Source organism: Oikopleura dioica, chromosome XSR (assembly GCF_907165135.1).
Source record: "Oikopleura dioica chromosome XSR, OKI2018_I68_1.0, whole genome shotgun sequence".
In the NCBI taxonomy this organism is placed as follows: domain Eukaryota; kingdom Metazoa; phylum Chordata; class Appendicularia; order Copelata; family Oikopleuridae; genus Oikopleura; species Oikopleura dioica.
This window is the reverse complement of record NC_137294.1, coordinates 8,820,550-8,840,599: the sequence shown is the minus strand read 5'-3', so window position 1 is coordinate 8,840,599 and position 20,050 is coordinate 8,820,550. Positions and strand designations below refer to the sequence as shown.

General features: G+C 41.0%; 7 protein-coding genes across 9 annotated transcripts; 4 read left to right on the top strand and 3 right to left on the bottom strand.

The window, feature by feature from the left end:
- Positions 1-33: 33 nt before the first annotated feature.
- LOC145708171 (uncharacterized) lies at positions 34-1,453 on the top strand. Its single transcript, XM_081785813.1, has 5 exons — positions 34-170; positions 214-395; positions 442-638; positions 683-1,075; positions 1,119-1,453. The coding sequence occupies exons 1-5, from the start codon at positions 107-109 to the stop codon at positions 1,351-1,353; spliced, it is 1,071 nt and encodes a 356-aa protein (XP_081641939.1). The 5' UTR covers positions 34-106; the 3' UTR covers positions 1,354-1,453.
- Positions 1,454-1,649: 196 nt separating this feature from the next.
- Positions 1,650-4,154, top strand: LOC145708066 (uncharacterized). Of its 2 annotated transcripts, none has more exons than XM_081785685.1 (6): positions 1,650-2,497; positions 2,541-3,299; positions 3,343-3,451; positions 3,503-3,835; positions 3,876-3,992; positions 4,033-4,154. In XM_081785685.1, exons 4-6 carry the CDS (start codon positions 3,742-3,744, stop codon positions 4,128-4,130), a joined length of 309 nt encoding a protein of 102 aa, XP_081641811.1. In that variant the 5' UTR covers positions 1,650-2,497; positions 2,541-3,299; positions 3,343-3,451; positions 3,503-3,741; the 3' UTR covers positions 4,131-4,154. Both variants share the same exon structure in this region; 1 of them encodes a protein (XP_081641811.1).
- Positions 4,155-5,537: 1,383 nt separating this feature from the next.
- Positions 5,538-7,705, bottom strand: LOC145709175 (uncharacterized). The gene is made up of 6 exons (XM_081786855.1): positions 7,120-7,705; positions 6,774-7,079; positions 6,436-6,732; positions 6,172-6,388; positions 5,823-5,926; positions 5,538-5,768 (listed from the first exon to the last, which is right to left on the bottom strand). Exons 2-6 carry the CDS (start codon positions 6,864-6,866, stop codon positions 5,538-5,540), a joined length of 942 nt encoding a protein of 313 aa, XP_081642981.1. The 5' UTR covers positions 6,867-7,079; positions 7,120-7,705.
- A 675-nt stretch (positions 7,706-8,380) lies between these two features.
- On the top strand, positions 8,381-10,393 carry LOC145707817 (protein spinster homolog 1-like). Of its 2 annotated transcripts, XM_081785395.1 has the most exons (8): positions 8,381-8,567; positions 8,625-8,666; positions 8,707-8,794; positions 8,867-9,174; positions 9,217-9,923; positions 9,965-10,047; positions 10,092-10,191; positions 10,234-10,393. In XM_081785395.1, exons 1-8 carry the CDS (start codon positions 8,559-8,561, stop codon positions 10,298-10,300), a joined length of 1,404 nt encoding a protein of 467 aa, XP_081641521.1. In that variant the 5' UTR covers positions 8,381-8,558; the 3' UTR covers positions 10,301-10,393. The 2 variants fall into 2 exon arrangements, with proteins under 2 accessions (XP_081641521.1, XP_081641520.1); XM_081785394.1 differs by having other exon boundaries at positions 8,381-8,666.
- Positions 10,394-10,397: 4 nt separating this feature from the next.
- On the bottom strand, positions 10,398-11,595 carry LOC145707819 (uncharacterized). Its single transcript, XM_081785397.1, has 5 exons — positions 11,411-11,595; positions 11,094-11,351; positions 10,972-11,048; positions 10,805-10,930; positions 10,398-10,764 (listed from the first exon to the last, which is right to left on the bottom strand). The coding sequence occupies exons 1-5, from the start codon at positions 11,422-11,424 to the stop codon at positions 10,451-10,453; spliced, it is 789 nt and encodes a 262-aa protein (XP_081641523.1). The 5' UTR covers positions 11,425-11,595; the 3' UTR covers positions 10,398-10,450.
- A 267-nt stretch (positions 11,596-11,862) lies between these two features.
- Positions 11,863-14,810, bottom strand: LOC145707818 (uncharacterized). Its single transcript, XM_081785396.1, has 8 exons — positions 14,432-14,810; positions 14,058-14,136; positions 13,693-14,012; positions 13,390-13,477; positions 13,244-13,344; positions 12,617-13,073; positions 12,250-12,559; positions 11,863-12,147 (listed from the first exon to the last, which is right to left on the bottom strand). The coding sequence occupies exons 2-6, from the start codon at positions 14,131-14,133 to the stop codon at positions 12,852-12,854; spliced, it is 807 nt and encodes a 268-aa protein (XP_081641522.1). The 5' UTR covers positions 14,134-14,136; positions 14,432-14,810; the 3' UTR covers positions 11,863-12,147; positions 12,250-12,559; positions 12,617-12,851.
- Positions 14,811-15,397: 587 nt separating this feature from the next.
- Positions 15,398-18,700, top strand: LOC145709173 (chromosome-associated kinesin KIF4A-like). The gene is made up of 3 exons (XM_081786854.1): positions 15,398-15,464; positions 16,332-16,611; positions 18,463-18,700. Exons 1-3 carry the CDS (start codon positions 15,398-15,400, stop codon positions 18,683-18,685), a joined length of 570 nt encoding a protein of 189 aa, XP_081642980.1. The 3' UTR covers positions 18,686-18,700.
- The last annotated feature ends 1,350 nt before the right edge of the window (positions 18,701-20,050 follow it).

The following is a 20,050-nucleotide window of genomic DNA, read 5'->3' as shown; positions in this document are numbered from 1 at the left end:
GTTCGTTACTAAATTTGTAAATTCGTGTCTTCTGGAAAATTCAATAAAATAGTATTCAAATTTTCATCTTTTTTGTTTTAGATATATGCAAGCAGGGTAGTCGGCGATGGATCCTAAGTTCTATTTGAACCGGGACTTCACATGTGGTTGCGGAGCGGGATTTTACCAAGGTGATTTGATCAACTGTTTTCTTTCTCATCATCTTATAAAAAGTGGTTGTCGTTCCCCCTAAAAGATGCTGGATGAGGGAGCCCGATTTCGGAATAAAGCTTGATGAACGGGAAAGATTCTGTGGTGTTCTTTGCTCAAATAATCATTTTACCGAAGATGGAGATGCTCAGTGGAATATAACTAATGGGAATCAAAATGGGAATAGAGGTCGTCGTTATATTAGGGTGAGTTCCTCTTGATTTATTTACATTTATTCTGTCATAATTTTAGGCAATGACAGACAGTTTCACAGAAAACCCGTTCGGATTCCAGGAGGAATTCTTCCTTTGCTGGACAGACGAGGTTGTAAATCGAATGATTGGCGAGGGATATCTCGATCCATCAAATGAAGACGTTATGGAACTAAAAACAAACGCTTATGATCCATCTATAATTTATGAGGATTATAACATGAACCTGGCTGCTACGTGAGTTATTGAAATCTAGAAATCAAACATAACATTATTCTTAGATACGAAATGCGAGAGCAGAATTATAACCATGATGAACGAGGTGAAGGCACCGGGTCCGAGATTTCCACCAAATGGGCAACAGACAGCAACTTTACAAGTGTCTCTGCGGTCCTCAAATGGAAAGACAGGAATCCAGAGAAGCCGATTCCTCGCAAAAAAGCCCCCCAGAAGGGGCGTCCTGCGAAGGTTCCCGCGCCTGAAGCCCTTGAAGCTCTTGTTGAAGAAACCCTTACAGGAGTATCTGGTGGTCGTTTAGTCGCAGAGAACGAGGAGATCCAAAATCAAGAATTCGATGACGAGATTTCAATGTATCCAAGCAGCTTCCCTCATTACGAACCCAATATGACGAAGAGTTCCGGAACGCAAACAATAGTTTGTAAGGTAAAAGACAGGTTTGTAACAGGTTCTTATTCTGTTTGAGACCGTTTATCTTAGTTGCATACAAACAGAAGAAGACGCACGTATCAAAGACCTTACAGGTCAAATCGATAGCCTCAAGAAAGAATTGTTATCATTGTCGGAGAATAAAGAGAAAAGCCTCTTCTCGAATATTTCAAATTGGTTGAAAGACAAAGTGGAGGTTCACACTGTAATTACGTTCACTCTCGCTGCTATTATTATTTTCGAACGTCGACGAACATTCCCACTTATCACCATTCTCAAGACATGAGTGTCTACGATCTTCAGATACTTTTTCTGTCCTTATAAATATTACTATTGAAACTACTTTTTGTTGCATCTTTTCACTGCTCCGTTGAACATCCACAAATTGAAAAAACAATGATGTTTCTCAAAATAAAGATATTTAACTTATAAAATAAGGTGCAAGCAAAGTGGTTAAACCGTCATGGTTGCTTCCTTTGGCTTTATTTGTCTTTAATTGGAGCAGTACACCAGCATTTGCTTGCAGTTGCTTTTAGCAGGTCTTGATAGTGATGGACTTATCACCTCTGAGTCAAACGTTGAGTGCAATTTTAGGCAGGATATTTCAAAAATAAAAATGGTCTTCGGTCGTCGTCGTCAACTCAAGAGAAATATTGTGCACCAGATCAGAGAACGTGCTTGTTACGGTGATAAATTCCGCATTTCAAATGTGCCTAAAGCGGCATTGACAGGCACCCCAGACGATGGTGTCGAAGACGAAGAAGAAGGTCATCTCATTCATCCCCAGCAAAAGTTTATTTCCGCTCGACATGCCCAGCTTGTCGAAATCCTTTCTGTTCTAAGTAGTTTATCTGATCATTACCAGGTCAGCAACTACGAAAATGCAGATTATGAACTCCTTTATGATGCTGTCGATAATCTTGATCGGGTGATTCTTGAATTACAAGATGAGGCAGGCTGGCTCGTCGCCGTCCGATCGTTGACTTCATTGACATCAACGAAGAGTATCGTCAATCATGTATACTTACCGATCGTTCATGGTGATGTCGAGCAATTACCAGACTTGTTTTTCGGATTCGCGAAACGGGCACTAGGAGTATTTCATTTTATCGCCTGTCACAATCCCAGCGTGGCCGCTACTTTCGGCGATAACCGGTTCTTTCTGAAGTCGCTTTTCACATTACTCGGGAAGAGAACGAAGAATATTTACGTCGAAGCTGCTTTAGTTTTAGAAGATGTTGGCAGAGCAACTCAGAAGAAAAAATTCGTTTGAAAGAGGTGTGCGATTTACCAAATCTTCTTCGACAGATCAACGACAAATGGCAAAAACGATTGGCCTTCGTCTGCCAAGCCCTCTTTTCATACACGTTTAAGCTTTGTGAAAACGCCAAGGTAAAGCCAAGCGTCGGCAACAACGCAGCAGATACCAGGTTTGAGTCCTTTAATTTTTTTGAAAGAATGATCGCTTTCTAGGCAAAAAGAACCTCCGAAAGAGCTTTCAGAACAGGTACAGCAGATCCGAATCGAGGACGAGCAGCTCGATTGTTGCGTAAAGCCTGTTCGAGCAGATCTTTTGTACATCATTCAAACTCCGGCGATGATCAACAAAATTTGCAAAATGGCCACGAGAGTTCCACCTACTGAGCATGGAATCTGTAGTTACGATGACGTCATATCGCCGTGGATTTTTACAACGTTCAACGAAGACCTTGGAACATATTTCGGCAAGAGTAGAACTCACTACTATCACATGGTTGAGCGTGTTTATAAAATCTTCGCTATTCGGCTTCTTAACCTTGTCGCCACTGAACCTTTTGGCTGCCAAATGCTTATAGGCGAGGAACTTCAGAATAATTTCTATGTTTTCACCAAGGCAATTTTCTTGATCCAACAAAAAAGAAAATGGGTTTGTTGGCGATTTAGTTGAGCGACTTGATTTTGTTTTTTCGACCGAGCAGAGTATGCTTGTGAATACACTACAGATCTTCGCGATGCGAATAATCTATGCCGTGCAAGAATTCGGGGTGCATCAATACAGAATAGAGCTGAAGCCCTCGTCTAAAATGGGAAAACTTAGCTTAAAATCAAAGGACAACCCCGTCGACCGGCTAGTCATTATCTTTCTCAACTTTCCGCTAAAGAGTCAGACAGCATACTGGCTGTGCCAAGGACTTACGTCCATGGTAAAAACTGGAGAAATTTCGCAAGATCATAGCAAAATGCTCATACCAGGTGACTTTGACAAATATTATTGTATCTTAATTTTTTCGTCTAGCTATCATCCAGCGACTTTTGAAGAATGAATATTTTGGATTGGAAGATTTGTCCGGCATGTGTTATCTTCTCGGAGCTCTACTTTACAAGCATCCAAATAAGTTTTTAACGTACAGTGATTTTTAAAATTTATTTTGAGCCAAAATAATCACTAAGTTTAGTCTACTAGATCGCGCTTGCCCATCATCTTTCGCTGCACTTCTGATTGCTCACCCTATTGAGTGTCACTACATTGTACGAAAACTTTCCAAAATTCCACAAAGTGAGGGTACCAAAGCATCAACTAAACTGCAAACGCAAGATTTTTTCATCAAATGGATTTTGAGAGCATGTGAAGGATCGGTTTCTCAGGACAGATAACGAAATATTGTAAAACTTGCAAGAAAACTGACTGGAAGCTATGGGCGGAACTGACACGATGAACCTAGGGTTGGTTAATTCTATCATTACGATTTTCATGGAGCTATCAAGTTGTGCAATGCCGGAGTTGAAAAGTATCGAGCAGAATATTAACTTGAAAAGAAAATGATTTAGATCTTCTTCTCAAAATTGAGAAAGACTGCAAAGACATCGAAAAATTTAAAGAAAAATCTGCCCTTGTATATGTTTTTCAGTTCATGTTCTTCTGGAAAAAACATTACACTGATAGAGGTAAATACTTGATTTCATTTTCGAAGTTAACTTGTTTTAGCAATGCTACAATGTGGCAAAGCATTTGGACTGGACACGAATAGACAATTCATTCAAATAGACCAATTCGTCACTGACTTGCTGAATGTAGAGATATAAAGATTGAAAATAAAGTCAACACTATTTTTCATCAAGCAAATTTAGTTCTTATCAAATATACGTGAACTTCTAGTAGTTTAGCAAGTTTTATAAGAAAGTAAACATCGATTTATCGGAGAGAGCGCGTTTAAAATTTTGCGTTAATCAGATTTAGCTTAATAATTAATGCAATCATCCATTTGCACAAGAAAGTGGCAAAAATCAAAGAATGTTAGTTGTTTGAGTGTGTGACGCTGCTCATTTAATTTTCACGAATATCTCTCTGAAAATGTGCGCATATCAATAACTCATGCATATTAGAAAAGCAAAGTTCTTCAATTTTACGATAGTCGATAAGCAGGGTGGCGCACTTCTATTTTCGGCACACAGATGGCGCAAAGGCAGACCCGGTGAATATAAACTACGCGTAGTGCGTGTCATTCCCTGTGAAATAAAGACTTTACTTTACGAAGGTGAAATTAACAACTGACGAGCCGGTGACTTGGACGATGGAGAGCGTTGACGAAGGGACGGCGTCGTCTTTTGATGTAAGTTAAAGCTTTGAAATTATCCTCGACGATGCGAAACTCGAGAAGGCGACGGACCGGCCACTGTAGCGATTCCTCAAGCACATCTAATTTTAGAGATAGCTTACTGGAGAAAGAGAGAACGGGCACCAACTAGTGACGGAGTGACCGGTTACCCGAGTCAGCGTCGAGTTGCCGAGTAAGAGAGCTAAACAATTGAACCTAGATTGTCCCTTTCACACAAATGAACCAGCGATCTGTCTCCGGTTGTGAGTTCTGGTTTGATGCGAGCAGGCACCAACTCAACAACAATCCAGGTAAACTTATGCTACTCCAGCACCCACGATCTAAGTACTACGAATATTAATAAATACAAAAATGATAAATTTACAAAAATGCGTGTTGATATAAAACGATTCACGTTGTTTTCTTTCTTGATTCCAACAAGAGATTTAGACTTCAATTTTCATATGTCAGGCAGTGATGGAATGTACATGAATCCAATGGCCCACAATTTCGTCTCGTCACACAGTGCTCCTTCAGAAATCGCAGAAGAAGCCGCCAGACGTCGTGAAATTCGTCTGTCTAAGAATCGAGAGGCGGCGAGAGAGTGCCGACGTAAGAAAAAGGAATACGTGAAGTGTCTCGAGAATAGAGTCCAGGTTCTGGAAGGTGAAATTAAATTACATTAAAAATTTTAATTACTAAATTTAGAACAAAATCGATCACTTATTGAAGAACTCCAGAACTTGAAGGATATCCATAGCAACACTAGAAGTCAAATGAATCAAGGAGTAAAATCTGAACTTGCTTAAATAAATAAAAAAAAATACTTATGCAAACGCTCTGTGATTTTAAAAGAAACAAACAATTTCAGGACGACTGATTATATTTTCACAGATCATTTCAAAAATTTACGGAAAAATTGAGGGATAGATTTGACTTTTTCGGTATTTTCAATCTCCGGTCGATCTTTTTTCTTTTGAGCTCGCTCTTTGGAGCTTTTTGTGGAGCGCTGCATTGAGTTTGTATGAGAAGAACGGTTCTCTACATCCATCATCTTGCGGTAGTGACAATCCTGTCCCTTCTTGAAGAGCCTCTGCGTATGAAAGGAAGATAGCGCCTCAGTATTCTACGAAACAATCATCAATTTGTTGAGTGTAATGATGACAAACGTAGCACTTACAAGAAGGGTGTTAGGCTCCTTTTCCAGGCGCATAATCGCTACCGCGGGCTGCTGACGTTGAATTGGCGGAGCTTCAGATTTGCTGCTTTTTCGCGATGATGAATCTAAAGTTATATTTTCATGGCTGACTTTAAAAATAGTCTTTCAAACCTCGTCGACTTCTGGTAGAGCTTCGCCCGGTTGACGATCGCGAAGAACTCGCGCGCTTGACCTGTTGTGACTCTGGTTCAGATTCCAGATTCACCATACGCGCCAGCACTGGCCACTCATTGCTTATTCTCTCATTCCTCGATTCGCCCGAAATACTTCGGCTTATAAAAGAATAAAATAATCGAATCATGAAAATGGCGGTAAACGATAATATTCTTTCCTGCGAGTGTGATCCGGATTGAGAATTGATGTTGACTGCCGTTGAGAAGCGTTGCGAGAAAGAGCAGGACTTTTCCGGGCCGTTTTGGGAGGCTCTTCAGTTTCTTTTGGATCGCCGCGATTTCGTTCATTTCTTTCTTGACTTGATACTCAAGCTTGCGATACTCAATTTTCTCTTTTTCCAAGATCTTCTTTTTCTTACAAAATTTTAGCTGTTATGATGCAATATGGGTTTTGATCCTACCATATTTATTTTCTGAACTATCGCTGCATTTTTGACGAACTGGGACTTCAAGTGACTCCGCCGAGCTGATTCCGCCTGCATCTTTCTTTTCAACTCTTCAACTTTTCGATTCATCGCATTGTTGTGCGTCTTTATTTTGACTAGGTATTTTCGCATGGGACCAGATTTTTGACGTTCCTTCTCGATTCTTTCTCTCATAGCATCACATGGTTTCAATTGTCGGAAACGGTTACTGCGCAATTTTCTTAATTCTCCCAGTGTACGCTTCAGGTCGTCATTTCTTGTGCGAACTGGGTCCTAAAAAGCATGAAGATCATCGCAAAAGCGCATCTGATTACTTTTCGACGAGGCTTCTTTTGCTTCAATTTTGGAGTGAAATCATTTGCACGAGAGTCAGGAGAAATCTTTCGCTTTCCAAAACAAGAGGCCATTGCATCAACAGACTTCGAAATTGTGAATTTTGAATTAATTTAAAAAGAGACATATTCGAATACCGTGCCTTGCATTGCATTTCTGGATTTTCGGGAAATGTCTGATCCTGTCTTTTTGTTCTTCTGCTTCGGTGCATTCTGCGCAGCTGCGAATCTTCTTTTCAGACAGAGAGGGCAAAGCTTTTCTTTAGGTCTGCCTCGGGTAAGGTAGCACTAAATGGTCAGATAAAGAGTGTATTTTCTTCTAGCATACCGGTTTACAATTAGGATATTTGCAGGTAGGACAGACGCCGAGGTTCTCTGTCCTTTTGCAAACGATGCATGCCTTTGGGACGGATTGGTTTTTAGGAGTAGAAGCAGGTCGATGTTGGTTAGTAGTCGGACTCACTTTGCGGCCTTCCTGTTTGTCCAAGCGTCCATTATTTGGCGTCCTTTTTCTTGAAGCTCGACTAGGAGGACGACTGGCTGGACGAGTTGATGTGCGAAGATGAGCTGGAGTTTGCGTTTTGGATGGACTCCGATCGGATTTCCTATTCGGTGTCCGACTGCTCTTATCTGCAGGAGTTCTTGTCGGCGTTTTACTGGATCTCTGATCAGGTTTCTTTCTCGACGTCCGAGTAGGCGTTTTACTCGATGCCCGATCAGACATCCCGGCTGACTTTTTCGCGGATTCACGAGTGGAACTCCGAGCTGATGTTTTGTTTGGAGACCGATCGTGAGTTTTAGAGGACTTCTTCGCTGATTTCGAAGTTTTCTGTTTCGCTTTTCTGTCTGGTTTTCTTTGCGGCGCGTCGAGCGGCAGAATATCCGATTTTCGTATCCCTCGTGTTCGTAAAACCTCGCCTTTCAAGAGTTAAACAAGTGCCAAATTAAGTTTCCTCCGAAGGCTATGGTAACATATTGACTCTTTCCTGGGACGGCTATAAAAGCGTAGCTCTTCGAAGAGATCATATCTTCATCGACAGGAGACGACATCGCAGAAAAAGTAAAAAAAAATTCTCTTTCTTTTTTTGCTGTGTGTTAGAAATGAGCAAAAGCGCAATGATCACCTTTGAGCTCGACAAGAAAGAACAAAAATCGACTGGATTTGTGTCGACTTCTCGAAATACCAGCGAGAATGGAATCATCGAGGACTAAACTTGACAAAAATATTTAAAAATAGCCTATTTTAAATAGGTTATTTCTTTAGCCATGTTCTAGCAAACTCTGATGACACTCCGAACATGCCTGGAAATTGAAGATATTCGAGGTTTTATTTTCAGTTAAATTAATAAATTACGTGGGTGGCAGTGAAATTCGTGCAATCAACGGCCGACTTTTCACCGGAATTGTGGGTGAATGAAAACTAAGTCTAAAACGAAGAAGTGTGATTTCATAGTTTCTAACGATGTATTTTACGATTTTGAACGTTTTTTCGCGTTTAGCGTAAAGTGGGTATCCGTGTGCATCCTTTTACGGCTCAATTGTCCTGAGGCGGTAAATCGCGATCTCTGCCTCACATGAATCATTTTCTAATACAAAGGCCTTTTATTAACCAATTTAGAAAAAAAATCAGTACGGTTCATGCACACGCCGACGGAGAGAAGTTAGAAAGACGACACAGGGAAAGCTAGAGCGATTAGCTTGAAGCCAGAGAAAATGGTTTAGCCGGAAAATAGAATTTTAAGGAAAAAACGAAAAAAGAACGCGGAAATGCTCCAGGAAAGGATTTTATCTTCCCGAAATGCTCAATGCTGTTTTTTGAAACTCCTCCGACAGCCTGAAATAGAACACAATGCACCTTTGCAAAAATACTCCATGGTATTTGAATGTTATGTATGCTAGACTAAAATTGATTTAGTGTCGACGAGTTTGCGCTCTCATCGTGCTCTGGTTATATTGTTGTATGTCCTATTGCGATCGCTACACTATCGCTGGAGTTTTATCAGGAAAAAGGCTAGAATATGAAAGCTTGGTAATTAATCGCTTTGAAAATGCTTCTTTCCTAACCTTGCCAAAAGAAGTGAAAGAAGTGTTCGATCTAAACCACACCAACTCGGCCTGGTTGACGACTATTTTTCTTATTTCTTACATGTCCTTCGCCCCCATCATCGGCTACTTGGGCGACCGATTCGACCGAAAGTGGCTGCTCATCATCGGCCTGCTTTGCCAAATCAGCACCAATCTTGCGGGCTCGACGGCGACGACGTTTGGAGGTTTACTCACATCTCGATTTTTCCTTGGCGTTTCTGAGTGTGTCTTCAATGTCATCGCTGTGCCGTTTATCAGTGACTTATTTGGACCGAAGACGAGAACTTATGCCATTCAGGTGAGAGCAGGGCAGTGGTAGTTCGCTAACTTCCGCTAATAGGCTTTGTCTACTGCCACCCCTATTGGAGGAGGACTTGGTTACGTTATCGGCGCTGAGGCTTCTTCGACCTTTGGAGGGTGGTACTGGGCCCTCCGCGTTACAACACCTATCACTGCCTTTATCGCCGTTTTGATGATGTTCATCTTGCCTTTTCAACTAAAGCGCGGAGCCATGGAGCCGAACATGATTACCGCCAAGGAAGAATATCTCACCGACCTCAAATACTTCCTCAATGTGAAGACATACGTATACACCGTGACTGGCAGCGCCTGCACGAACGCAATGATCGGCATCGCAACGCTTTGGCTACCCGATATGTTTTCACAAGTAGCAGTTCTAGCGCACGAACTGAAACCATGCGCGCACCCACCTTGCGAATTTGAAGAAATTAACTTGAAATTCGGCGCCTTGACCGTAGTTGCTGGACTACTCGGAGGATTACTAGGAATTTATTTGTCTCGACTGGGACGAAAATTAGGAAATAAACTTATTGAGCCTGAGCTCTGTGGTTATGGCAATCTTGTATCGACTATGTCTATTGCCATAATGCTCCTTTTTATGATGATCTACCGAAAGTTGAGCTGGGTTATGGCTTTTCTAGCCCTGACTGGGAGCTCTATCAACTGGGGACTCTCATGTGAAATAGTTATGTCTGTCATTCCTCCACGGAAACGATCAACTGGCAAAGCCTTTTTTAATATTATTAGGTGATAAGGATGTTAATTTTATGAAATATTTTCGTTTTTAGTCATGCGCTTGGTGACGCCCCCTCGCCTATCATCGTTGGTGCCGTGGCTGATATGATAAGAAAATACAGAGATGGTGACCGAGGTCAGCTGTTTCCAAAATATGAACATGCTAATTTGTTTTCCTAGACACCTATCTTGCTGAATTCCGCTCTATGCAGTCAGCATTCGTTATTTTTGCACCTCTCTTCACGGTGATATCCGCGATCTTATACTTTGCCGCTGCCAGGTGAGTCTTCTATAAACTTAAATTTCACACTCGATGTTCTAGATCCCTTATCGCTGACCAAAAAGCCCTCGAACAAAAGAAAGAATCTCAGAGTACGACTCTGTTCTAGGATAACCATTTAAACCTGCCCTATCTTCATCAGCTATCCTGCTTATACTTAATTAACGCAAGAAAAAACCCTATCACACTCAGATACTGTGTTTTTTATTAAATATATAAGTTTATAAAAATAACCCAACAGCGCAAAAATGGGCAGAAATTAGAGGATTTCACAGGAACTTTTATTTTTCACGTTTTCGAAGTGTATTTCCTTGTACTGTTGCATGCTCTGCTCGAACTGCTCTAGCTTTTCGTTGAGCGCTTTTTCTTGGTTTTCGACGCGTGTATTTAGCGCGCCAAAGTTGTCGTGATAGCTCTCGAAGATTGACTTGTCCCCAGTTTTGAGACCTTTGATGTTCTTCGTGTGTTCGTCGAGCTGGTGCACCTTTGTCTTGAGCTCGTCAGCGCCTGTTTCGAACTGCGCGTCCAGTGCCAACTCTGTGGCATCCAGAAATTCACGGCAACTTTTGAAAGCTAAATTCAACTGAGTTTTTTATCAATTTGTGTAGCTTACTTTCAAGTAGCGATGGGGTCGTTTCGTCGACAATTTTGTCGCAAATTTTTAAATCATCAGCGATGTTGTCTAGTCGAGTGACTGTTGTTTGAAGAAAACCAAGGTGATGTTTTGCCAACTCGACGTCTTCAAGCATCGTTAGGTTTTTTAGGGAAAGGAAAACCTACTTTCTTTGTGATCTTCTTTTATATCTTTAACGTGATTCCGCAAGTCCAAAATAGAGTTAGAATAACTCGCTGCAACTCTGAATGTTTTAAAACTTATCTGTCAAGTAATATCCTGAATTTACTGGTCGACAAGGTTGTGAAGTTCTTTCTTCTTCCGAGCGGCTTCCGCCTTCTTAGCCGCTTTTTCAGCCTTTAGCTCTTTTTTCGTTTTCTTTCCCTTCTTCGCCGCTTTCTCGTTATCTTCATCCTCAGTTTCACCCTCTGGCTTTGGTTTCTTCATCTTGGGCCATTTTTTCGACATGGATTTCTTCTTTTTGGATTTTTTCTTTCCGAGCTCATCATCTGTTTCTTCGGCCTCACTTGGGCCTTCTTCAGTTTCACTTTATGTTGTTCATTAAACAGTATTTAATTGAGTTTTTTCTTACGTGTAAAGCCTTACATATATTTGAACATTTTCCTATGCTCAACGCCTCTCGCTTCTTCGGCTTGTTTTTCGGCGGCTTCTGCTTGTGCTTGGATTTCCTCGCTTGTCAAGTCTGATATATCTTGCACAACAAGAGCAGGTGGCACACCTTCTTCGTTGACATCAGTTTCAGTGGTTCCTTTTGGAAACTCAATTTATGCAAACTAAAAGATCAAAAAGAGAGAAAGAGAGCAATTCCTTTCCTTGGTTTTCAGATGATTTTTGATTTTCTTCGTCCGTTTCAGGCGGGACAGGTACTGTTTCCGTGGACCCCTCGTGGATCTTTCTAGGAGCAACAGCAGAGTCAAAGACCTGAGCAGTTCCGTCCTCGAAAGAAACTTTTCGTTTTGGCTCTTCTTGAGAGGGTGCGATTTCTTCTGCAACTTCTCACGGATATAAATTCATAAAAATAGACCAAGAGTACTCATTTGCATAGTTCTACTTAAATCCTTTCCTGATTTATCTTCATCAAGTGTGACTTTAGATTCCAAGTTTGGAAGCTCGTTTTCAGTTTCTTCTTCGACTGGTTTGACGACAATTCTTTCGAGTTTATCTTTCTTATCTTTTTTCTCTTTCTTTGACTTTTTCGACTTCTTTTCCTTTTTGGCTTTTTTGGGCTTTGCACGGGGATACGATCGATGCTCATCGTCTGAGTCCGGAACTGGTTGATTCAAGCGTGGATCAGAGACATGGATCACGTCCACAACAAGTTCCTGAATTAAAGTTGTGGAAGCTCTTTACTTAGATTACTCAAAATTTGAGACAAATTCTTTAAAAAAAATCGTCATTTCATTTTACTATAAAATTGAACATGCCTTTGGCGCCGTTTTGTTCGAACGTCTTGATTTTCCCATTTTTAGCTGAACTGACTGCTTACACTTTGCCAAATAAACAATCAAGAGTGTATTCTAGAATGTAGAATTTTCATTTATTAAAATAGCAGAGTTTTATTTTTTCGTTCGTTTTTTTAAGTTTTTGTTGAATTGCAGCACCAAGATGTGGCTGAATGAGATTTTGTCTTCTCATTAATTCAGATCAGAAGGACTTGGCACTTTGCTAGACGGAGCATTCCCTAGCTGTTTATCTTCACTCTCAATCTTCGAGCATTTCCATTTCGGTCAATTGCTAAATATCCAATTAATTCGATTCTCTATTCAAAAGAACAAAGTGTATTTAACTTACCATACTGTTTCGAAATTTTCTTGAAACTGGTCGTTTTATTTTCGTCGCCCTTTGACGGAGATTGACCTTGAGCTTTTCTGAGGTAAATTGGTCCTCCGGAACTGTATTTTTCTTGTCTTTATCATCTTCTTGCTCAAGGCACTTTTCACCATTCTCACTTCTGGGCAGTGTGGATTTTTTTCTTGCTTGAGTTTCGACTTGAGTCTTTCGATAAGCAAAATAACTCCTTGATGTTTTATTTCATTAGTAACTGGACTCCAGTTGAAACTATCCTTAGCGATGGAGGAGGGCCTCCCAAACCGGCCATTCCTGGCATTGGCAGTGGACCTTTCATTTGTAGCAGTGCTCCTAATGCCTTTACTGATTTTTTGGGCTGCTCGACGTTTTCTGGCGACGATGAGGTGGACATTTTGTCTGCTTCCTCAGCTGACTTCTCAAGACTCTCTTCTGAAGCTTTCTAAAAATAAGTAAACGACGAGCTCGAGAAACAAGAAATCGTAATTTATCGGACACATGTACTAATTTCGACGCTTTGCCATAAATATTCGCAGGTATTAATTAGTTATACGAGCTGTTAACAATAGTCCTGCTATGAGATGAGTGTCAGCAAATTCATAAAATATTTACATTTGTTCTGTCAGCATTTTGCTCGAGCGTAGTTTCCTTCATCTGGATGCCGCGCTTGATGTTCTCTGCTGTTTGGAGATTGATTTTGTCGAGTTTTTTTGCTACAATTGAAAATTTTGACATTTGTTCACGTGACTTCACGCTACCGAGAATTTCCATTTTGTTTGGCTTGCTCTCCTCGTTTTCGCTGTTATTTATGCTACTACTCTGGCTGACGACCTCTGACTTCGCGCCCTGAATCAGACTTTTAGAGTACTAATCCCTTAACATCCTTTCTGGACACTTTCGAGCAGCAGATTTTAAATCTTTTTATAAATACTCTCTCGACGAATGTTTCTGCATAACATGCTTTTTTTATATGAATTCAGCGTTGAAATTTTACGATTCATCCAATATTTGCTGTCAAATTAGGATCAGCTCCTTTTTTTATCTTTGTGAACGTTACTTACCAATAAGTTTTCCTGGCTGGAGCTTTCCTCTTCCTTTTGCGACTGACAAGCAATTACAGTTGCTTTGTTGCTAGTAGCTTCGGCATTATTGTTTGTTGTTCTCTGCTCTCCTGTTTGTCCAGATTTAGCTTTGGACATGGCCTTCTTCGGCTGGTTAAACTCTTCTAGTAGATCTGACACTGACTTTCGGAGTGAGCCCTTTTCGGATTTATCTTTTCCGCAGCTTCTCCCAAGTTCCGGTTCGCTGCCATTTTTGCTTTTCAGGGCAGGTCCTCGTCCCTTCCTCGCGCCAAAAAAACTCAGAAACCATGATAGAACTCCTTGAAATTTCTCGCGTTTCATTATTGATCAGCAGATTGATGTACCTGAGTTTTTTGTCGAAGTCACTGGAAGGCCCCTTTCTTGGTTCTTGCCGTTGGTGGAGGTGGCGTGTTGAGCCATTCTCTGAAAATAATCTCCGTCGATTTGCGTCGATCACTTGCTCAGATCACTAATTGAGCTTTAAAAAGCTAATCATGCGCCAATTTGGATCAGAATTGCCCCAGAAGACTCTGAGAAAAAATACGCCATCTGAAATGGCTTGTTTGAAAATTTCGAGATTTCAACAAAAATACTCAAAAGTAGGAGCTTGAGAGAGCCACTCATCTACTCTAGACACAATGAAAGGCTTGAAATAACGGAATCTGTTCCTCCTTCCCATTTTTACACCTCAATAAAAGACAATCTTCTAGTTGAATACCTGACGCTTTGAGTTCGATCGGCGAATTTTATATTTTTCATCTGATTCCGATGATACTGACAAACTTTCCTTGCTAGAGTCAAAATGCAGAAACGGAGAAAATCAATTTATTGGGTTTTTGAGATCTGACTCATTTCCTTGCAGCATATTCTATTCTTAATGCGCATATCTTTTCTGACGCTCTTTCTCTAGAACTTATTCTTTATCTTCGCACTTTCATCTTTGCTTCTATTTCTCAGTTATATTTTTTTTCTTGTTTCTGGCGAATCTGAGTGCTGCCGTTTTCCGAATTAGCCTCTCGCAAAAAGGCGATTAACTATTAATCTTTTGGATTTGAATAAAATATTTCGCCTTCTGTGCGGCTCTAATGGTAGGGAAGTAATTGCGAACAGATAAGAAGAAAAATGGCTATTATTTGCAGCGCAGTTGGATGCAAAATATCCCGCGGTCCGATCAACCAACACTCAGAAGGGATTAAAAATAAGACGGCCTTTGTAATGGATTACATTTAATACTGAAATGCGGCTATTTAGTTACTTTGTTCCGTAAATGTTCTTTCAAAGTTGAACAAGTAAGAACTAGAGTAACAGTGGAATGCATAGATATTGTGGACTTTTAGCAGCCTCCTGAGTCGTGGTAGGTCTTCGAAATAAATTTTGTTTTTTGCTGACTTTCGAAAGCGATTCAGTACACTCATAATGAGGAGTATGAACTATGACTATCAGTGATAAAAAAAACTGTTGTTATTGCATGTTTCAATTTTAGATGATATACGTCGAGCATGAACGGTATTGCAAAATTTTTTCGTTGCAAAGTTCATTTTGATTTTGATCAGCATCACCAACCGTTTTCGTAAAATCACGCCATCAGTACGTGAAAAACAACGGCGCGCTGAAAAATATTCTTGCAGACTGCCTCATTCAAAAACGGAACGCAGCAAAAAGTAAATTATATTTTTTTTCCAGAATGAAGTCGGATAATGTGCGAGTGCATATCCGAATCCGGCCGATCTCAAAGAAAGAGATCGATGAAGGTAAGAGAGGGGTGGTATGCGGTAACGTGGGATTTTAATCCTGTGCACACTCAAGTGCCTGATATGGGATTTTTAATCCCACGTTGTTAATTTCACAGACGTGGGATTTTAAAATCCCACATCGAGCACTCTGGTGGACGTGGGATTGAAAATCCCACATGACCGCATTTCAGGGGGTCAATTGACGTGGGATTTTTTTATCTCAAATTAACGATAACAATAGTCATCTATCTAGAATATTTTTGCAATTATTCCGTCTCCCGGGGGTTTTCCATCAAGTCGGACGTAAATCTGGATGTTTTGCGCCACAAATAAGTAACTTGATGTAGAACAAAAATAGTTACCGTAAAGCGAACTGTTTTGACTGGATGCGCGATTGTAGAGAAAGATTTTAACCTCAAAGATGAGTTTCTCTTTCAAATCAAGCGCGGAGCACATACAAATCCCTGATTTTACACTACATAACTTAGGCCGCCTAAGTTAGGCATGCAGGTATGAAAGATAAACCCCTGAAAACAAGCTAATTTTTGGCCCGTCGCGTACCTAGTCCTGCAGTTTTTTGTCTTATTTTGTTCTAGAGTTGTTTGTGTCATTGAATTTTGAGCAGAAAAAATCCCACGTCAATCGACCCCCTGAAATGCGGTCATGTGGGATTTTCAATCCCACGTCCACCAGAGTGCTCGATGTGGGATTTTAAAATCCCACGTCGACGAAATCATGAACGTGGGATTAAAAATCCCACATCAGGCACTTGAGTGTGCACAGGATTAAAATCCCACGTTACCGCCTACAACCTAAGAGAGGGAGAGGCAAAAGAGCTTTCAATTTATCATAAAAAAAAGATATTTTTCTTCATCGGTTTTTTAGGGGCACAAGAGTGCCTTATCGCTGCGGGCCCGCAAATCGACTGTCGAGGTAGCCAGTTTATCTACGACAAAGTATTTGGATATTCCGTCGAGCAAACGGAAATCTACAACCAAACGGTGGAACCGATGCTCGCCAGCTTGCTCGACGGGTTCAACCAGACTGTCTTCGCCTATGGACAGACTGGTTCGGGCAAAACCTACACGATGGGAGGAGAGTTCGGAAAGCGCGACCGAGAGCACGATGGAATCCTCCCACGTGTCGCCGAGGACTTATTCGAAAGGTAATTTTACTCGTCTTTCAATCAATCTAACGGGATCAGAGACGTTTTCCAGGCCAAGCCCAGAGCGAGTTCCAAAAGGGCGCGCGAGAGGTTCGAGGGGCGAACAGCTGAGGCACTCGCAAGCAACGCGGTAGGAAGCGCGGTAGGATATGAGGATTAGCAAATTAGCTGGGTCCCAGGTGTAAGCGGGTAATCTCAGAGCGGAAGTTCTCTCATCATTTTCATCAAAGTGCGGACAAAACAACTGGATGTAATTAGGTGGCAGCAGAAGGTAAGACATATATATATCATTCGAATCCAAATTACGCGAGAAAAATGGATTTCACTGAAACTGTTGAAAAACTAAAAAGTGTGCCAAGATATGCCGGCTCCCCTGATGAACCTTCCCTCTTTTTTGTCACAGAAGGAGTTCATAAAACATCTCTAAACTTCCATTTACAATATGGACGGCATGATAAGAGATGGCACATGCATATAAGAGAATGCTCGTCACAAGCTGCGATTCTCGAATGCTCTTCTGCTCACTCCAAAGGAAAACGCTGCAAAGGAACTGCCAAGATGCTGATTCTCGACCCAAAACTCATCAACTCCGAAAAGAAGGAACAAGCCAAGCGACAAAGAACAGTCTTCAAATTCAACTACGAACATCCAGATCGACTTGAAACGAGCAAATACGGCCAAGTCACCACGATCAAGCCTCACGCTGAACACTGCAAAGCTTCTTTACGTTACCACGTCATCCAGCGCCAGTTTCGAAGTACTGTAGGCAAAGTATCGGTAAATTTAAATTCGGATCAATCTGAGATACAGTACGACAATTCGAACTTTGTAATTTCTGATGACAAGTTGGGCCCTGAGGCTGGGATTTCCCTCCGAAAGGAAGGATTTTCAGCAAAGAAGAAAATACAAAGATCGAGTGGTTTTACTGTATCTGATGTTGTTCCGGATCATTGCGCTAACATGACCATTGTTGATCCAAATTTTGAACCTAGCCTTTCTGAGTCCGATTTGTCGCTTCCTGAAGTAAATGTTGCTTTTCAACAGACACCGAAGGGAGTAACAAATTATCAGTTATTCTTTTTAGAATCTGACTTAGAAAAGTTAGATGACGCTTGTCGTGAAAAGTATCGACGACATCCAAGTTCTCCGGTTCACGCCGACGGAACTTTTTATGTCTGTCGCAACTTAGCACCCATCAAACAACTTTACACGATAAGCGTCTATCTTCAAGACCCGGCAAATCCAGCAAAATTTTTACATGTTCCTGTTGTATTTGCTTTTCTTACGGCAAAATCGCAGGCGATTTACGAGGAGATCCTGACTGTTGTCAAAGAGAAATTCAAGGCATACTATGGCCGAGAACTCTCTATGTCAAGAGTGATGACCGACTTTGAATCGTCAGCGGTTTTGGCGTTTGAGCGGGTTCTTGGTTCGACAGTGATCAACTGTATGTTTCATTTCCTTCAGAACATGAAAAGGAATATTCATAAATATTGCGGAAAGGAGTTTTTCAAGTGCAAATTTTTGAATAAGCTTTTTCGTTTTCTGAAGGGATTGATTTTTATTAACCCTGACTATGTGAAAACTGCGCTTTCTCAGTTTCGCAAGTTGATTCCAAAGTTTCCGAAGGAATTGCAGCCAAAAGTCCGCAAATTTTTAACTGAATATTTTGAAGCGCTGTATTTGAAGCGTTCGGACTTTTCTGGCTGGAATCTCTTTGGACAACTTTCAACTTACGAGACGACTTTCACAAATAACTGTATTGAATCTTACCATAAAACCTTGAAAACCAACTCAGGGTCTGGTAGGAATACAATTCAGCGACTTTGTGTGACGGTAAAGAAATTTCAGAATTGCCTCAATGGCAGACAAGTACAAAAGTAGCTTGCAGGTCAGCTACTTTGAATTGTACAAAGAAGAGATCCGGGACCTGCTGAAGCCGGAAACAAGCTCAAAGCTCCTTCAAGTCCGAGAGCTCCCTAACGGCGATACCATCGTCGCCGAGCTTTCCAGAACCGACAAGTCCAAGTGCAAGAACTTTGAGCCCATGGCTATTGAAAGCGATGGCGAATAGAAGGTAAGAGTAAACTTGATTCCGAGCCTATTAAAACTTTTTCAGGAAAACCCAACGGAGACAAAAGTTCACCGCTTCGACACTACTCTCCATGGACTCGGGGAAAACCGACTCGAGGCAATCGGTCCAGTTGTTGAGGAGGAGAAGATAGTGGAAAAGCCAGTGGATGAAGCTTGTGAAGAATGTTCTGAGGATTCTGAGGTAACAGAATTTAAATCATGAAAGAGTACTCAATTTTTTTAAAGACTAGCGCGTCAAGCCGTGCAGTTCCACTGGAACTTCCAGCTCGACGAAGGAGGAAGGGAAGGAATTTTACCCAGGTAAGCCCTGCATTCATGACTTTTGTATTCCAACTCGCCGGGGATTTATAATGCAGACTCCCGGCGAGTTGTAATAATCCCGGCGAGTCTTAGCTCCCCGGAGCGGGGACCCCGCTTTATCTTCACTGTTGTTTTTAGGAGGAGGACAAGAAAATAATAGATGGCCTTGAAGAATTCAAGACATTCAAGAACGAGATGTACGCGAAGATCTCTTGTACGCCTTTTTCAAAGAAAAGGATAGGAGCAACGGCGATATCAGATATAAATTCACGCTACCTAACTATCACCCCTCACCCACCAAATTTCACTTTCACATTCCTACTCTTTCATTCCTCGATTTTCACCTACTGCCTTGGCTTAAAATAAACAGAGACCAAGTAAAACAAATAATCGTTGTTGTCTTCAACTTCTTGCGCAGGAGCCCAAAAAGCATTCGATAGCATGTCAATCTGGGTTCGACGACCTGTGTAGAAAACCTGAGACAGTGTTCGAAAGATCTTAAATGAAAAGCCGCGAAGCGGCTTTTTCAAAAACAAAGCCGCAAAGAATAAACGTTTCTTCAATCAGAATGCTCTGGGAAATATCATCACTCAGGGGAAGACGGAGAAAAAAGAGGAATACATTCTTTATTGCAATTTTGAAGATTGTAATTCATTTTTTTTTCTTATTTTTCTAATATTGTATAATTTACAATGTATATCAAAGCTTCGATGGTAAAACATTTTGAAAAAACAAAACGCAACGAGGTGAAACGTTTTGGTGAATGGAAATACGCAGACATCCCAATAAATGAACTACTCGCTGCCAAAATTGAATATACTCTTATTCACCGAAAAAGAAAACCCTTCCAGGAATCAACGAAAGAAGTTAAGCGTCAGAAAACTTGCTAGATTGGTTAACTGATCTCCTTCGTATTTTCTATTTTCCTCGATCGTATTTTTCTTCGTTTTATGCTTCGTCCCTGGTGACGAACCGAATTGCACATTTTCTTGTCTTCTGTTCACTTTTTGCATATTTCTGTTTTCATGCTATTTTCCAAAACACA

Bases quoted from the DNA above. Each gene is read 5' to 3' on its own strand.
- LOC145709173 (XM_081786854.1), top strand. From the start codon at position 15,398: ATGAAGTCGGATAATGTGCGAGTGCATATCCGAATCCGGCCGATCTCA. The intron at 15,465-16,331 runs GTAAGAGAGGGG...TCGGTTTTTTAG, and splicing joins AAAGAAAGAGATCGATGAAG to GGGCACAAGAGTGCCTTATC. The intron at 16,612-18,462 runs GTAATTTTACTC...AAGAAATTTCAG, and splicing joins GCCGAGGACTTATTCGAAAG to AATTGCCTCAATGGCAGACA.
- LOC145709175 (XM_081786855.1), bottom strand. From the start codon at position 6,866: ATGGCCTCTTGTTTTGGAAAGCGAAAGATTTCTCCTGACTCTCGTGCA. The intron at 6,389-6,435 runs GTAGGATCAAAA...AAATTTTGTAAG, and splicing joins TAGTTCAGAAAATAAATATG to AAAAAGAAGATCTTGGAAAA. The intron at 5,927-6,171 runs GCCATTTTCATG...ATATAACTTTAG, and splicing joins AAAGAATATTATCGTTTACC to ATTCATCATCGCGAAAAAGC.
- LOC145708066 (XM_081785685.1), top strand. From the start codon at position 3,742: ATGGGCGGAACTGACACGATGAACCTAGGGTTGGTTAATTCTATCATT. The intron at 3,836-3,875 runs GTATCGAGCAGA...AAAATGATTTAG, and splicing joins TGCAATGCCGGAGTTGAAAA to ATCTTCTTCTCAAAATTGAG. The intron at 3,993-4,032 runs GTAAATACTTGA...AACTTGTTTTAG, and splicing joins AAAACATTACACTGATAGAG to CAATGCTACAATGTGGCAAA.
- LOC145708171 (XM_081785813.1), top strand. From the start codon at position 107: ATGGATCCTAAGTTCTATTTGAACCGGGACTTCACATGTGGTTGCGGA. The intron at 171-213 runs GTGATTTGATCA...TCTTATAAAAAG, and splicing joins CGGAGCGGGATTTTACCAAG to TGGTTGTCGTTCCCCCTAAA. The intron at 639-682 runs GTGAGTTATTGA...CATTATTCTTAG, and splicing joins AACATGAACCTGGCTGCTAC to ATACGAAATGCGAGAGCAGA.
- LOC145707817 (XM_081785394.1), top strand. From the start codon at position 8,559: ATGCTCCAGGAAAGGATTTTATCTTCCCGAAATGCTCAATGCTGTTTT. The intron at 9,175-9,216 runs GTGAGAGCAGGG...TTCCGCTAATAG, and splicing joins CGAGAACTTATGCCATTCAG to GCTTTGTCTACTGCCACCCC. The intron at 9,924-9,964 runs GTGATAAGGATG...TTTCGTTTTTAG, and splicing joins GCCTTTTTTAATATTATTAG to TCATGCGCTTGGTGACGCCC.
- LOC145707818 (XM_081785396.1), bottom strand. From the start codon at position 14,133: ATGGCTCAACACGCCACCTCCACCAACGGCAAGAACCAAGAAAGGGGC. The intron at 14,013-14,057 runs GTACATCAATCT...AGAAATTTCAAG, and splicing joins GACTTCGACAAAAAACTCAG to GAGTTCTATCATGGTTTCTG. The intron at 13,074-13,243 runs GTAAATATTTTA...ACTTATTTTTAG, and splicing joins AAAATGCTGACAGAACAAAT to AAAGCTTCAGAAGAGAGTCT.
- LOC145707819 (XM_081785397.1), bottom strand. The intron at 10,931-10,971 runs GTAGGTTTTCCT...CGATGCTTGAAG, and splicing joins AAAAGAAGATCACAAAGAAA to ACGTCGAGTTGGCAAAACAT. The intron at 10,765-10,804 runs GTAAGCTACACA...AGTTGAATTTAG, and splicing joins GACCCCATCGCTACTTGAAA to CTTTCAAAAGTTGCCGTGAA.